Raw genomic sequence first — 17,100 nt, 5'->3', positions numbered from 1 at the left:
TCTCAGGGCCAGTCTTCCTCAGCAAAAAGAGGAGGATTGGCAGCCGACGTTAGCTAAGAGCTAATCTTCCTCAAAAAAAAAAAAAAAAAAAAAGATGGAAAAACATCTTGTTTGTGCCATGACTCAGTTCCCAACCCTGAGGGAGCCCAACTCCCAACCCCAAAGACCCAGCCCAGGTATGAGAGGGATATCCACAGGCCTGAGGGGCAACAAGTTGCTTCAGGAGGCGGCCCCAGGAAGAGGTGAGAGATGCCTAGTGGATGGACAGGAAGCTGGTTTGACTACCCTAGGAGAATGGAGACTCAGAAGGTAGGATGACTATCTTGAGGTAAGGCAGCCTGTAGGAGCCACTTCTGGAGATGGACCCCGAGGCTGTCAGACTACAAGCCTCTGTGTACTGGCAGCAAGGACACTCCATCCTCCCCTCCAGCCAGGAGGGTCAGAATCCTCCACAGAGTGTCAGGGATTTGGGGATCCAGGTGGTGGGCTGCCCCAGCCTTACCTTCTCCTCTGTCCCCTTGTCTAGTGTCCAACTTGTCAGTAGCCCCTCTGGGAGGGGATGGGAGCCTGGAAAGAGTTCAGCAGCTGGACTCCCTCTTCTGTGCTCCCTCCCCCGTAACTCTAGAAAGAGACAGGTGTTGGGTTTCCACTGTAACGCCTTCCATATGGAGAACTCATGGAGTTTACCAAATGCTTATCACCCATTGCTGCATTTCCTCTCACTCATCACGGGCTTATTCCCTTGTGAAATAGCAGGGCAGCATTATTAGCCCCATTTTACTGGTAGAGAAACTGAGGCCCAGAGAGAAGGGCATCAGGGCAGTCTCCAGGCCAGGGCCAGACCCTCCCCCTCCCCATCCTAGGCCAGTCCTTTGGTTTCTATCTCTGGTCTGGAGCTTGGGCAAAGCCAGGGCAAACACTGGCCTTTTTGAGCCCAGAATTCAGGCCAGTCCCTTCCCAGAAGCTTCTGTGCCCTTGCTCCCCATCCTGTCCCAGGAGGCCCCATTATCTTAGGGGACCTTTATTCGTTTGCCAAACACCTCCTGTTGCCCACTCCATGCCTGTCCTGGTGGCTCTGGAGCTGGTGCTGACACAGTGTGCCCTGGGTGAACTCAGGGCGGAGGGGAGTCACGTCCACAAATGAGCTTGGCAGGAGAGTGAAGCCCAGCCACTGGGGACAGAAGGTCGCAGCTCCGTGCTCCTCTCCTGGAGTCTCTGGAATTCATTCTCTTTTCTCCAGCTCCACTGCCCTGTCCTCACCCCGTCCTCAGCGTCTCCTGCCTGCCTTCAGTCTCTCTCTTCCTGCCTTTCTCCCACACCCCTGAAGACCTAGGGAGCTTGCCAGAGTCAACATCAGAGGGTGGCCAGGAGCTCACTCTGCTCATCAGGAGTTGGGCCAAATCCTTCCAGGCCTGGACAAGCTCCACGTTCCTCATCTGCAGAATGGGGACTGTGCCCACCTCACAAAGTTGCCGTAAAGCCATTAGACCATTGTTGCCCCTTCTGGACACCGTGCCTTCCTGTTCCTTCCCTGGTCTTATATGCCTCCTTGCCTTCGAAGGGGTCTTGCCACCTTCTCCAAGTCCTAAAGATGTCCTCATCATTCAAGGCTCTGCTCACCACATCAAATGTCACCGCCTCCCTGAAGTCTGAACTGACCTGACCCCCAACCAGCTGAAAGCGTACCCTCCTCTGGATTTGCCCACTGGGCAGCCCTACCTGTTTTCTAGTCTTTATCTCACTCTTCTTTGTACCAGAATGAGTTGATTTCCAGGTCTGTCAACCCCTACTCCCACTGGACTGTGACTCCTTGAGGGCATGCACCAGGTTGGCACAGCGGCTGGAAGAAAGCTAGCACCAATTCATAGAATCACCATCATTATCATTTATTGAGGGCCACCAGGTGTCTGGCCCTTGTGCTAAAGGCCTCCCATTGCATTTGACCCCCACAACCACCTGAGCCTGGGACCATCTGTCTCTGAGGAAATAGCCTCAGAAATCCAGATGTATGGTGTCTTAGACAAGGAGAACCACAGTTGAATGCCAGGGCCGTCTGACCCAGGTACCACCCAGCTCTCCTCCGGCCTCCATGCTGCCCTGAGCAAACAGGTGAGGGCAGCCCACCCAGCCCCCAGCCCTCCCAGGAGCTGGGGAGCCCCACGTTGGTGCCCTTGGCTTACCCTGCCATCCGGCGGTGGCAGCCTCTGCCTTACAGATTATGACATAACAATTGCACAACCCACAGATATTTTCGAAAGAAACTGTCAATTTCCTCTCCTGGGCACTGCCATGGGCTGTGGCCTCCATCCCACCCAGAGTCCCCAACAACCTCAGGACTCCAGAAGCTACATAGAGTGGAGGGTTGGAGTGAGAAGGAAATGAAAACACAAGCCAGTAAAGTGATCCAGTTTTATTTTGGTTTTGGAGGCCAGATGGGCCGCTGCTCCACGCCAGGGGGGGGGGTTCCGGCTGTGCAGTCCTCCCCTCCTCAGGCGGGAGGCCCAGCGACCTCAGGGCCAGGCAGCGGGGGTGAGGCCAGGTCTAGCGGCTCCAGGGACCCAGTGACCGCAGTGGGTTGCACAAGGAGAGAGGGGAATCAGGCAGAGGCCTGGAATGGCTCAGATTGGGGGGTGGGGTGGGGAAGAGTCCGAGAGGAAAGGACACAATCCAAGAACGGGGAGTCCGGAAGGGGGTCTAGTCCCCTTCCCTTTACCGCCGAGGCTCGGGGTCAGAGAGGTGAAGCCAAACTGTCACCCTGCAGGAGGCGGAGCCTGGAGTGAGGCCAGGCGTCTCAGCCCGGGGTGGGCTCGGTGCACTAACCCGCTGCCTCCACCCTCACGGAGGGTGCGCGCGGGGTCCAGACGCTTGGCGCGCAGTCAGACCCCCGTCTCCTCTCGGGCACGCCAGGCAGGGGCCCGGCCGCGCTCAGCAGCTCACCGAGCCGGCGGGCGGCGCCGACCCCAAGTCCGAGAAGCAGTCGAACTCGCTCTGGCCCAGGAAGAGCTCGGGCAGCTCGCGCACGCGGTGCAACCCGAGCTCCAGCTCCAGCGACGTCAGCGCCTCCTCGTCGATGAGCTCGGCGTCCATGCCGCCCAGGGCGTGCGCGGGGGTCGGCGGCGGCGGGGCCGGGGCGCCGGGCAGCGGCTGCAGGCCCGGGGGCCCTCCCGGGGCGCCGGGGGGCGCAGGTGCGCGGCCCGGGTACAGCATCGCCACGGGCTGCAGGTGCGCGCTGCCGGCGGCCGGCGGAGGCACAGCCGGAAAGGGCTGGAAGGCGGCCGGCGGCCCGAAAGCCCCGTACGCCAGGGCGCTGGGTGGGGGCGGCGGCGGGCCCAGCGGAGTCCGCCGCAGCCGCAACCCGCTGTCAGGGCCCGGGCCCGCGTACGGCTGCAGCGTCCGGAGCGCATGAGGGCCATGGGCGGGCGCGGCGGGCGGCGGCCTCTGCACCAGGTGGTAGCCCTCGGCGAGCATCAGGTGGTCTGCCATGACCGCGGGCCGGCTGCCTGCGGAGGCGGCGAGCGGAGGGTCAGCGCGGGCGTCCCCTGGTCGCGGCCGGCTGTTCCTCTGCGGCGAGGGATCCGGGTCCCGTGCCCTCCCTGCAGTCCAGCCAGGCAAAGGAAAACCGAACCGGACCCGTGCTCCTGCCCAGCCCAGGAGGCACCGAACTCAGGGCTCCTGTGCGCCCCGTGGCGCCGGCTTGGGGCAACGAGGACACCGCGCACACGCCCGGCTGGACTCGGCAATCTCCGTGCCGCGCCTGAGACGCCGCGGCTTCTTATATCCAGAGGCGGGGCTGCCCCGCCCCCGGGCGCTCATTGGCTGAATGAGGAGGGGCTGGCAGGGCCGCGCCCCCGGGAGGCCCCGCCTCTGTCGGAGCTTCTCCCTCTGGACCCCGAGCCGTTAGGCGGGCTTTAGAATGCTGCCTTGGGGCGGGGTGTTTGGCGCTTTCCAAGGGGCTTGGTCTGGCTGGGACCAAGCTTGAACTCACCAGAAGGTGGGGTGGGAGGGCCAGAGGTTTAGGTCCCCAGAGCTGCAGCATCACAAACCCCATCTCTTACTTTTCCAGATGGAGACTGAGGCTCCGTGGCAGAATGGGTTTCCTGGGAATACGCAGCAAATCCTTGACAAGCGAGACTCGAACCCAGCCAGGCCTTGTGATTGCCACCTCTGCGGAGGACCCAGGCACCTTAGCGGTGCAAGGTCGCTCAGAATGTCAGCTACCCGTTCCCACAACCCCAGGGGAGCCAGTTGCTCCGGCTCCCACTCACTTGTCTGTGGAAGCATGTACTGAATTGTTACTAGAGTAATTTGTGGGCATGTCTCCTGAAGGACTTGTTCATCTTGGTGCGCTTGGCCCAGAGCCTGGCCCAGAACAGGCTTTTAGAAAAAGTTGAGTGAATGAACAGATGATCCAACGAATTGCAACTCATTCCCCTGAGCTTCAGTTTCTTCATCTGTGAAATGGGGACAACAGCAGTACCAACCCCACTGGGTTGTTGTGAAGGTTAAATGCCTGGCACATGGTAGGTGCTCAAAAATGCACCTGAAATGAATGAAAGGCTCGATTTAATTCTGTCCCTAAAGATCTTGCGAGTTGGGGATGTTGCACCTCCCCTTGATAACAATTATAATAACTTGGATGTTTAGAGTGCCTTACGTTCTACGAGCATCTTATTGGGGGCAGGGTATGGATTACCAGCCCTACTATGCAGATAAGGAGACTGAGGCACACAAAGGGAAAGTGGCAGACCTGGCAGGACACACAGCCAAAGTTAGCATGTGAATGCCTGTGTCCTTAGAGCAGCTGGAGTCTCTCCCAGTGGTCAGGAGACAGCCTCCCTGAACCTTGCCCTCCACGTGTTTGTCACTTGCCCTTCCCTTCCCTGGCTCCCCTTCCCCGTAGTGTCCTTGGGATTTCCTGGAACTTGGGTTTATCCAGTTGGTGCAGAGGGGGCACCCTAGAGCGAGAGTTCTAATCGCGTCTCCACCGCTCACAGGCAGTATGACCGACGAGTGTGGGGAGGGAGGTGTCACCTGGTTCCACAGGGCCTCAGCTTTCTGCTCAGTGAAAAGGAGATTGTAATCCCTGCCTGGTCACCCTGAGAACTAGGGGGAAGGTCACAGCGACCATGGATGTGATCACATTTTTTTCAAAGTGTAAAAGCAGCACACTGGAATTGATTCCCCTGAATCCCTCTCCAGTGAAGGCTTCACACAGAAATTCCTAAACCTGGCTGCCCCTCAGACTCACCTGGAGGTGTGTGTGTTGGGGGGGGGGGGGAGCTGAAAAATATGGACTCTCTGGCCCCACCCAAACCTCCTGACTCAGACGCTCTGAGGGTATTTTGAAGCATAAGAATTTGTATTTTTAAAAAGCAACACTGAGGGGCTGGCCCGGTGACGCAGTAGTTAAGTGCACGCGTTCCGCTTCGTTGGCCCGCGGTTCGGGGGTTCCAATCCCGGGTGCGGACATGGCACCGCTTGGCAAGCCATGCTGTGGTAGGCATCCCACATATAAAGTAGAGGCGGATGGGCACGGATGTTAGCTCAGGGCCAGTCTTTCTCAGCAAAAAGTGGAGGATTGGCAGCAGATGTTAGCTCAGGGCTAATCTTCCTCAAAAAAAAAAAAAAGCACCACTGTCATTCTGACATAGTCAATCTATGGACACCAACATTTGGGAGCCATTGTGCCACTAAACAGTTTTCCTTCAAAAAAAAAAGAGAGAAGTGTGTGTGTGTGTGTGTGTGTGTGTGAATAGTGCTTAAAAAGTTCTCTAGTTTAGCCAACAAATATTTATTGAGCACTCTACTAGTGGATTTTAAGCTTTCAGGCTCGAGTAATTCTTTGAGAATCTAATAGAAGCTACAGACATCATGGTCACGAATGATTGGATATAAATTCAGTGGGCTAGCAGATCTCTGGGAGATCCATGGGGTCCTCAGGGGTTCATGGAATCTGGGTTAAGAAACCTTCTTAGGTACTTGGGGACATATAGTTAACAATAAACTAAGTAAAATTACTCACATGTTAGAAAGTGGTAGGTACTATGGAGGAAAGGAAAAATAGAGTAGGGAGTAGGGAGGAGATTGGGGGTCCAGGGGAGCAGACCGCAGTACTGCACAGGATGGTCAGAGTAGGCCTCATTAGGACCATGAGGTTTGAGCAGAGACTTGAAGGAGGAGAAGGCGCTAGCCATGTGGTGCCTGGGCCAGAGTGGCTCCCAGCAGAGGGAACAACTGGAGTGTGCTTCTAAAACTGTAGTATCAGCCACCTTGTTAGAAATGCAACATTCTGGGGTCCCTGGCATGAATTAACAGGACCACAGTAGTCCTTGACCCTGGTGGGCACTCACCAATGGAAAGAACTGGTGGGTCCTAGCAACCATCTTGTGTCACCCAGACTCAACCAGTTTCTGAACCAGTAACTAGGCTGGGGCTCAGCCATCTGCATTTTAATAAGCCGTGCAGATGATTCTGAGCCCCTGAGTTAGGGTCAAGCCTCAAAGCAGGTGTGAGCAACAGCCAGGAGGGGTGGGACTGGCACAGAGGGAGCTTGGGGGTGGGGAGCAAGGAGGTCACAGAGGGAAGAGGGAAGAAGATCACGTGGGGCCTTGGAGGGCCCCATAAGGACTTTGGCAGAGGAGCGACATATGATCAGACACACGCTGTGAAAGCATCGCTCTGGTTGGACCTTGCTTGTTTCTAGCATTCCCATGAACTGCTTCCTTGCTCTGCCTTGAACCACCCAGGCACCTTCATTTCTTGGGGCGCCTGCTGTTCCCTCGGCCTGGAATGTTCTTCCCTTGGACATCTGCAAGATCCACTCCTTCACTGGTTCTGATCTCCATTTAAAAAAGTCACCCCTCATCGAGAACTACCCTGACCATCCTTCTCTATCCACTCACCTTATTCTGCTTTTCTTCTTAGCGTCTACCACCACTTGGCAGTTTTTCAGGCTGTCTCCCCACTAGCAGGTCAGCTCCCTGAGAGCAGAGGTCTTCAATGTCTTGTTTGTTCTGCACAGTATTTCTAAGGCATCAGAACAGTTCTGGGCACATAGTAAGGACTTAAGTAGCTGTTGACTGAATAAGTTAGGCAGAGCAGAAATTATTATCCTTTTTGACAATGAAGGAAACCGAGGCCCAGAAAATAACTCAGGAAGTTGGCTAAGGTCACACAGTGTGCGTGGTGGAGCCAGTGTCGGAAGCGATGTTTGTAGTCCTTAGAGCAGAGCCCTCCCCACTGATCCAAGCTTCTTTCACCCTGAACCACATCTTTATGAGCCCATCGGGGGGTGGGGGCGGTCAGGAGGAGCCCTTGAGTTCACCTGGCATGAATTAACAAGGCCACAGTGGTCCTTGACCCAGGTGGGCGCTCACCAATGGAAAGAACTGGTGGATCCTAGCAACCATCTTGCCACCAAGTGAGGATGCAGTTCTTCCCTCTCCTTCCTTGTGTCCAGTTCCTCTTCTTGAGGACATACAGAAGGATTGACCCCAAGTGGCTTCTGCCCTTTCCAAAGACCCCAGGTCCTGGTTGGCAGAATCCCTTGGGTTTTGCTCTTGCTGACTGCCCCATTTCCACTAGCCAAGGCAAAGCAAGACTGAGGCAGGGCTCAGCAAATACTTGTCCTTGGATTGACTGAGACTGGGGGGCTCAAGAGAGGTACCTGGGGGAGAACACGCTCTAGAACCTCTGAGCTGACTCCTCAGTCCCTGGCTGAGCAGCCCCCATCCCCACGCCAGCAGCTTGGCAGGCTGGGCACTCAAACCTGGAGACTGCTCTGAGACCTGGGGTCCAGGCTCTGACTGGCAGACAAAGTTCCTCTCTTCTTCAGCTTTTCCTCCAGGTCGCAGAGGAGGGAAGACGTTTCTACCAGGTGCCCTAGGGGCCATGTCCTCCAAGAGCCCCCAGCTGATGATTTGCACCACTGTACCCGATGCTCAGATGTTAAAAAAGAGGCTACTGCACCTGATTGTAACAAGAATAACACTAAGGGACGTTTACTGAGTATTTACTATGTACCAGACATGGGCTGGATGCTCTGCTCTTTCAGATGGTTCCTGCTCGTGGTGGTTCGACTTTTGACTTTTCAGCTTTACCATGTGAAAGCGATAACCATTCAGTAGAAACAGTACTTCTGGTTTTGAGTTTTGGTCTTTCCCCAGGGAAGCGATATGAAGTATGACACTCTCCCTTGAGGATGGGCAGTGGCAGCGAGCCGCGGCTCCCAGTGGGACCCATGATCACAAGGGTAAACAAGAGACAGCTTATAATCACTCTGTCTGCATCCAACAGTTCTGTTGTCACTTTCAGTGCAGTATTCAATAAATTACAGGAGATATTCAACACTGTATTATGAATAGACTTTTTGTATTAGATGATTTTGCCCAACTGCAGGCTAATGGAAGTGTTCGGAGCATGTTTAAGGTGGGCTGAGCTAGGCTACCATGGCCAGTAGGTTACATGTATTAAATGCATTTTCAACTTACAATGGGTTTATGGGGATGTAACCCCATCATAAATCAGGGAAGATCTGTATTATTTTATTTAATCCCCGTAATAAACCTGTGTGTAGTTACTTCCATCACTCTCATTTCACAGAGGAGGAAAACGGGGCTCAGAGAGAGAAGTGACTTGCTCAAGGTCACTCAGCTAGTAATGGAGGAAAGGAGTGTGGCAGTCCCCTTAGTTGCCGCCCAGTGTTCCTTCTTCTTTCCCAGCATGCGGCAAGCTCCTGCCCCAACAGTGCGGCTGCTTCCTCTGCCCAGAACACTCCCCTCTCTTGCCCCCAGAGCGGCGTGGCTGAGTCCCTCACCTCCTCCATGTCTTTGCTCAAATATTACCTTTCTTTAATTTTGACTACCCTATGTAGTTGTAGCGGTTTCCAGAAACGTCCACAAATTCTTTGATGCTCCTCCTTAAATTCCCCTCTCCTTGAACGTGGGCTGGACACAGTGACTCACTTCTAACGAATAGAATGTAACAGAAGTGATTTCCAAGAATAGCTCATAAAAGACCCCGTGGGTTTCTCCTTGCTCTCTCTCTTGAGTCACCTGCTCTGGGGAAGTTAGTTGACACGTGGGGAAGATGCTCAAGCAGCCGTATGGTGAGGCCCACATGACAAGGGACTGAGGCTTCCTGCCAACAGCCGGGCTTTTGCCAACAGCCATACGTGTGAGCCATCTCCCAAGCGGATCCTCCAGCCCTAGCTCAGCTTCCAGATAAGCACAGCCCCCCTGACATCTTGTTTGCAACATTGTGAGAAACCTTGAGCCAGAATGACCTAGCCAAGCCACCCTTGGATTCCTGACCCACAGAAACTGAGATAATAAATGTTCATTCTTTTAAGCTGCCAAGTTTTGGGATAATTTGTTACACAGCAATAGCTAACTGATACATTCATACAGCAACCAGTCCTTAGTCCATCCCCCAAAAGGACCTTACTTTGCTCTACTTTTAATTTTTTCTCAGCATTTATTATTTTCTAACACATTAAATAAATCACTTATTTATTATGTTTAATTGTTGATCTCCCCGCTACTAGAATGTCAGCTTCATGAGGGCAGGGAACTTTGTCTGTTTCATTTTTTGATTTATCCCCAGTACCTAGAACCGTGCTTGACACATGCTGTATTTCATTAAAAATGAGATAGTATCAGTTATAAGACGATTCTTATTTCAGAAAAGTTAAAATGTAAAAAAGAATTCATGGGTCTGAGAATCAATAAAATATGGTTAGGTGCTCAATAAGTTAGAATGTAGAATGGCAGAATGCTGATTTTGTGGGGGGCAGCAAGGTGCCCAGCCAAAAATCAGACACTTTCCTGGCCAATGAGAAGTGAGAAGAAGAGGTTCAGTGGGGCTTCCCAGAAAGCACTTTAAATGGATGGAATTACTCAGAATAGATAAATCCACAGAGACAAAACGAAGATTGATTGTTGCCAGGGGCTGGGGGTAGGGGAGAATGGGGAGCAAGTGATCAATGGGTACGGGGGTTCCTTTTGGGGTGATAACGTTTTGAAACTACATAGTTGGTGGTTGCACAACATTGAACTATTAAATGCCACTGAAAGGTTCACTTTAAAATGGTTAATTTCATGTTAGATGTGTTACCGTGCCAGATTCGTTTTTGCCCGCCGCCCAGAAAGCCAAACACTGAGATGATGAGATTGCAGCAGAGAGAGAGTTTAATCACAACCCAGCCATGGGAGGAAGCAAGAGCGTGAGTCTCAAATCCACTTCCACGAACACAGGGACTCAGGGAAATTTATGGGATGAGGGGCAAGGCAGTCTGAAATGTGGAGACAGGTGATTGGAGGTGAGGTAACTGATGATGTGCGCAAGCGTAGTCAGACTCGGTGCCCCTTCACAGGACGCATGCTCACAAAATGGGGGTGTGAGCATGATCGGAGGGTGGAGTTTTTAGCCTCTTCACATCAAAAGGTCGCCTATCGGACATCTGCATGGGCCCAGCTGATGGGTTGGTGGTCTCAACCGGCCTGGAGTGGACAAAGGAGTTCTAATTCCTGAGAAACAGCTCAAACACCCATTACCATGGTGACCCCGCTCCAGGGAGCTATTATCTATAGGAGCCTAGTGGGAGTCAGACAGCATATTGCCTAAACAGCAGTTAACAATGGGTGAGCTACACAGCTAAAAGCGATAATCAGTAATTGCAAAAAGGAAAAAACCTTTCGTTCCTAGCAACTTAATCATCAATGGCTGACTCTTTGCTGGTTTCATATGGATTTCACCTCAATTAAAAACAAACAAACAAACAAACAAATATGGGGCTGGCCCCGTGGCGGAGTGGTTAAGTTCGCACGCTCTGCTGCAGGTGGCCCAGTGTTTCGCTGGTTTGAATCCTGGGCGAGGGCATGGCACTGCTCATCAAGCCATGCTGAGGCAGCGTCCCACATGCCACCACTAGAAGGACCCACAACGAAGAATACACAACTATGTACCAGGGGGCTTTGGGGAGAAAAAGGAAAAAATTAAATCTTAAGAAAAAACAAAAAACAGATGGATTCAGCCAGCACTCACTTTTTTTGTGCTTTGCCTTTCCTCCCTTCATGACAGGGATGAAGATGTGACACTTGGAGGGCCAGCAGTCATTTTTCCAGTATGACAGAATAACAATAACAATAATAATAATAAAAATAGCAGGTCTGTACAGAGCACTTAATATGTGCCAGATCCTGTTCTAAGCTCTTTACATATGTCAACTTGCTTAATCTTTACAACAGCCCTATAAGGAAAATTCCATCATTCCCATTTTACAAATGAGAAAAATGGCACATGCTAAGGATGGCAGAGTGGAATCCAGGAGGAGCCTGCCTCTGAGGCAGTCCTGGAGGACCTACTTTGGTCTTCTTACTATTTGGGAAAAATATGCCCTATTTAGTTAAGCCACTGTAGTTAGGCTCCCGTTCCTTGCATCCTGAGATTCAAGGCCAGGTGCACCTAACCACTCTGTTCCCCTAACCTGTAGGTCAGTGATCAGGTGCTTTTTGGTCTCTCTGATCCCACTAGATGGGGGTCCTCTTGAGGGTAGAGATGGGGTCTCCCTCCACTCTGAAGCCCCATTGCCCAGCACAGGGCCTGGTCTGCACCCGACAGTGCCGTGTGACGTTGGAATTAACAGTTTGGACCAGGGAAAGGAGCTCAGAGTGCAGGGAGGGAGACATTCCCAGGGGTAAAGCAGACCCCAGAGATGCAGTGCTCGGGAGGGGCGGGAAGACGTCATGGAGGAGTGAGCCTTCTTAGACGGGCAGGATCTGGACAATGAAGAAGGCAGGGAAACAGGCTTTCTTAGTGAACAGCACAGCTTTTGAATGAAAGCACCAAGGCGTGAATGTCCAGGGAGAAGTTCAAGAAGTACCAGGTAGTTGGGTGGGGCCAGAATAATGGCCATTTGTTTCTGGAGAGGGAGAGATCAGGCGTGAATGGTGACGGCCCTTGAAAGGCAGCACTTATAACACTGCAAACCGTCTGTGCAGAGCTTTCTACATCTTCTCCCAACAACCCAAGAAGGAGAAAAGGCAGGAGGTGTTTCACTCACTTTACAGAACACTTTACACTTTACAGAACAGAATCAAGAAAAGAGGAGAGTCCTCAGCAAAAAGAGGAGGCTTGGCAGCAGTTAGCTCAGGGCTAATCTTCCTCAAAAAAAAAAAAAACCCACAAAATATAATTTAATATTACTCTTAAACCTGTAAAAGGGTGAGACAAAGACAAGAGGCAACTAGTGCCCATATGTGTTTACTGGAGGTTCCCTGTAATGGATGCTGTTCGTGCCCCACCCGAGTCCCCTTTCCCGGCTGGCGCGTCCGCCTCCCAGCTGCCGTGGCATGTTAGCTGCAAGCAATCACAGCTGCCCTCTTCTCTTGAGAAGTGCCCTCAGCCAAAGGGAAGCCTCCCCTCCCCCACACTCCTGGGGACCAACTGGTGAGGCGTACAAAAGACTAGTCCCCTTGCCTCCAGGTGAGACTGACTCTGCAGGGCAGCTGGGGCATCAGAGCTGCCGTGGGCCAGGCTGAGACCGCATCCTTCTATACTCGCCCCTTTCTCTTCCTCGCCCCTCTTCTCCCTGAGCCCTCCTTCTTGGGACTCTGACCTAAGGCCCTCCCCTGAAGTGCATGCCTATTAGGTGCCAAGTGGTTAATGTTCATTGTCTTATTTAATCCTCATGATAATTGTTGGGGGGATCTGCCTAGCTCATGATGACACTCCTCTGAGAAGTGCCCCTTCCTCGCTTCACCCATGGGGGTCCCCAGTTGTGCTATACGACCCACCTTTCGTGGACATGGCCACCTGTGCCATAGACCACAGTGATGGACCTTAGGCCCAAGCTGGACCAGATTCTTTCTCCCAGGAGTTTAGAATTGGGGCTGAAAGAAAGCAGCCAGAATGATTGAGGCTGGGACCTCCTATAATCCTATGTGTGAGCTCTGGGGACAGCTGGCTTTTGTGACAGGTACTGGACAAATGAAAGAAGCTTGTCTGCAGAGGGAGAAGAGCGAAGCAAGCACAGAGGGAAAAGAGATGAGGTGGGAGCCGGAGAGGGAGTCCTGCCTGAATTTCTGATGGCTTTACAGGCGTGGAGCCAGGCTCACGGGGCCCTGTGCCCTGGAGTTCCAGGAGGTGCCCTGGTCTCCCGCTCATAGAGACCTCACTTTGCTTAAGCTAGCTAGAGAAACACAAAAAGTGTTGGTTAAGACAGGGAGTTTTCTCCCTGTTTCACAGGTGATGAGAAGGGTGCTCAGGAAGAGTACACCTCCAGCTTGTGGGAACACAGCCAGAAAGTGACACAGCTAGGAGTCACGGCAGGATCTGGCTCCTTCTGAGGTCAGGCTCCTTCCACTGCACACCCTGCTTCCCCAGTGCTCCTGCCTGCCCACTGGGGAGAGGGCTCTGGGCACGTGGATGCTGTGTCTCTGAGCATCCCAACTCTGGACTGGCAGAAATGGCTTCCTTGGGCTCAGAAATTCCTGAGCTGCCTCAGAAGATGACAAGGGTGTCACCTCACCCTGGAAACTGCTAGCTTTGACCTGGCATTCACAGGTATCCTGTGAACAGGTGGCCTGTGCTCAGTTTTGTAGCCAGGCTCACAGGATGGCCCGAGAGCCCTTGACCTTCCCCCGATGATCACTTTACCTCTGATCACTGTGTAACTGGGACCCTGAGACATTGCACATCGGTGGGAACGGGAGTTTGGCCTGAACTGCATGTCCTCACCAGCATCACCCATCCCTTAAGAATCAGGCTGATAAAAGAGTCAATGCTGAGCCCAAACCATGCATGATTAATCATTTCCTACTCCACGCTCCTCTTCTGCATCCTGCGTCTGAGTCATTTCCGCATGTCTAGAACCTAACACAGTGCCTAGCACAAGAGAGGTATGGGGCACATTTGCTGAATGAATGGCGGTGAATCTTATGCTGTTGGGTGCTGTCCACTCAGTCCCCTTGAGGACACTAAAGGCACGTGAGGGTAGGGCCGAATTTGCCTCTTTGATGTGGAAAGACCAGGATGGCACAGTACAAGAGTACGGGCTCTGCAGAAACTCAAGACTCCTGGGCCTGAATTCCAGCTCTGCTCCTCTGGGTCTTGAAATCTTAGGTAGGTTATCCCCCCTCTGAGCCTCAGTTTCCTCATCTGTAAAATGGGAGTGATAATAATAACAACTCTCTGACCATGTAATCAGGAGGATTAAGTGAGATAATACACCTACAATTTGCATCACTGGCCTAACACAAAGTTGGAGCCCAGTAAATGTTCATTTTCTCCACTCTGGCATTTCCTACAGTGCCTGGCACGTGGCACACATTCAGTAAAGGCGAGGTCACCTTCAGGCCATCCTGGACCATCCAGCCCTGGTCAAGCTGCCAGCTGAATGCAATTGTGTGATTGGACCCAGGAGATACCAGCAGAGCCCAGCCAAATCGTAGCATATAAGAGCTGGTAAGTGATTGCTGCTTCAAGCCCCAAGTTTTGTTTTTTGTGTTGTTTTGTTTTGTTTTGTTTTTTGGTGAGGAAGATTAGTCCTGAATTAATATCCGTGCCAATCTTCCTCTACTTTATGTAGGATGCCACCACAGCATGGCTTGACGAGTGGTGCTAGATCCCTGCCAGGGATCCTGGTCTGTGAAGTCTGGGCCACCCAAGCAGAGCCCATGAAATTACCAGTACACCACTGGGCCGGCCCCCTCAAGCCCTAAGTTTTGAGGTAGTTGTTATGCAGCCAAAGCTAAGTGAGACAAACAGTGAAGTTATACGAAGGGCTGGGGTGGAGCTGGTCTTTAGGAGCAACCGAAACCAGAACTCTCTCTCTCTGTGTCTTGTCTTTGCTTTTTTCTGAACATTACCTTTTTCTCTTTCATAGTATACTGATTTTCTTCATGGTGTGGGAAACATGGCTGAATTTTACACCTTGCACCTTCAGCTAATGGAGAAAACTGACTCCTTTCTCTGCATCCCAGGTCTAAAATCCCTGGGAAAAGACTTGTTGGCCCAGCTTGGGTCAGGTGCCCCGTGGGACCAATTAACTGGTGATGGGGGAGAGGGCAGGACCACACAGCACATCCTAGATGACACGTGCCGAGTGCAATGCTGTGCCAGCCATTGTTCTAAGGCCTAGCTTGTGTTGACTAACTTCATCCTCCTAACACAACAATCCTGTTGGCATTGTTATTATCTCTGCTTCGAAGTGAAGAAACTGAAAACTGAGGCACAGAGAGCTCCAGTAACCCGCCCAAGGTCACACAGTCAGAAAGAGGTGTGGCCAGCATTCATACCAAGGCTGTCTGACCCCAGAGCCCACCCGTTTACCAACCACACTGCTCTGCCTCTCACATTGCGCTCCTGGGGGGATCCACGCGATTGAGGGGCGGGTGGGGCGGAGGCCCTCCAAGGAAGGGACTAGAATGCTTAGCCCAGAGAAGGGAAGCCTCTAGGGCCCCTTAATCACACTGCCTTCTGATCTCTGAATGGCTGTCCCTAGGCAGTGAGACTGGAAAGTTCTGAGTGACCTCTGAAAATGAATCTCAACATGACTGGGTTTCAGTTCAACGGGAGGAATTTCTTCAGAGGCAGAGGCGTCTGAGGGTGATATGGTATCTCTGGAAACGTGACTGCTTCGTTGCCAGGAGCGGGAGGAGCCCCCTCGTCAGGGGTGTGGCTGCGAGGATTCCCGAAGGCCATGGCTCTGAGGGCACAGCCCTGCAGGACAGTGGAATGCCCTCGGTGGGTAGGAGGATGGACCTGGTCAGTGGTTCCCAGACCTTTGGATCAGCAAACCCATCCCCTCCCAAATTCTAGGAACTGATTTGGCCAATTTTTTATTTCACCAAGTCAGGACATACAAAATAGCCTAACCAGCCAACCAACAGAACCCAAAGCAACTACCAGCTACTTCCACACCTCATAAAAGGAAGCCCATTTTAGCACCAAAAAACCCAAGTGGGTGTCATCTTGGAGTAAAGTATTGTCTTGTCTCAAGGACGTGCGGTTGACAAAGTTACCTGAATACAACAATTTGAAGGTAGAAAAATTAGGGCGCAACACTTTGTCTTCCATGATTACCTGCTAATATGGCTATTTTGTTGATGAGTTTGTCCATTTGAGGATCTGGAATTGCTGGGATGATAGACTCCTTCTGGGACTTACAAAAAAATCCGCTTATTGTTGAAAATCCAGTTTTAGACAGGAATATTAAGGGAAATGGGAGCATTACCCTTCCCACTGCTTCATTTCGCAGGTGACTGAGGGGAATTTTAAAAACCACCCTCTAAGGTTCTCCAGCCACTTTTTCCTTCCACTTCGCCCGCCCCTCCTGGCCCAGAGGCCTGTTGTGTGGGGGGAGGGGGAGCACAGGAAGGGGCTGGTCAGGGGCGGGGCCCTCCTGGCCCCCTGCTGCCCGCCCCAGTCTATACTGTCTAAGGACCTGACCAGCCAACACTCACCAGAGGGGACCAGTTCAAACTGTCAAGAGAGGTGTGGCTGCTCTTTATGAACCAGTACACCAAACTCCCCACAAAACCCCTTTCAAGTCAAATTGCGTTCCAATGACTGGTTCTTAGAGTCCCTGAGAAGTCCCCTGTGGCAGCCTTGTTTTGGCTGATCAGTCACCAAAAGAAGTACCTGAATGAGAAACCATTCTGTTATTATTAATAATAGTAACAGTAGCTGACGTTCGGTGAGCCCTTCCTCTGTCGGGCACTGGACACGCATCATCTCATCGAGTTCTTACAATGACCCTGCAAGGTTCGTACTGTGATTGTTCCCATTTTACAGATGGGGAGACTGAGGCCCAGCGAGGTTAGTGCTCAGGGTCCACACAGCAAGCAGCTGGCCAAAGTGGGGTTGAAACTTGTGTGCCTGGAGGAGTGCTAAGGTCTCACTGTCAACCACTGTGCCCTGTTCTTTATTTCCCTCTCAAAAGGGGGATGGGATGTTGGTGGGGGTGGGGCATGGAGAAACAGGGCCCAGATCTGCCCCTATCTCATCGGAGATCTGTTTCCCAGCAGATGGAGGCTGAGTGATCATCTCCAGTTACCCCTGGGTGTGACGCGCCTCCTCTGCTGGTGTGTGAATTCCCTG

The 17,100-nt window shown here is 52.4% G+C and overlaps 1 protein-coding gene across 1 annotated transcript; it reads right to left on the bottom strand.

The window, feature by feature from the left end:
* Window positions 1-2,395: 2,395 nt before the first annotated feature.
* On the bottom strand, window positions 2,396-3,760 carry CITED4 (Cbp/p300 interacting transactivator with Glu/Asp rich carboxy-terminal domain 4). The gene has a single exon (XM_014867332.3). It carries the CDS (start codon window positions 3,481-3,483, stop codon window positions 2,926-2,928), a length of 558 nt encoding a protein of 185 aa, XP_014722818.1. The 5' UTR covers window positions 3,484-3,760; the 3' UTR covers window positions 2,396-2,925.
* Between the last annotated feature and the right edge of the window lie 13,340 nt (window positions 3,761-17,100).

Source organism: Equus asinus, chromosome 5, assembly GCF_041296235.1.
Source record: "Equus asinus isolate D_3611 breed Donkey chromosome 5, EquAss-T2T_v2, whole genome shotgun sequence".
NCBI lineage: Eukaryota > Metazoa > Chordata > Mammalia > Perissodactyla > Equidae > Equus > Equus asinus.
Note: the sequence above shows the minus strand (reverse complement) of the source record. Positions and strands in the feature narration are given on the sequence as shown.

Excerpts from the sequence above, each read along its gene's own strand:
- CITED4 (XM_014867332.3), bottom strand. The coding sequence starts at position 3,483 with ATGGCAGACCACCTGATGCTCGCCGAGGGCTACCACCTGGTGCAGAGG.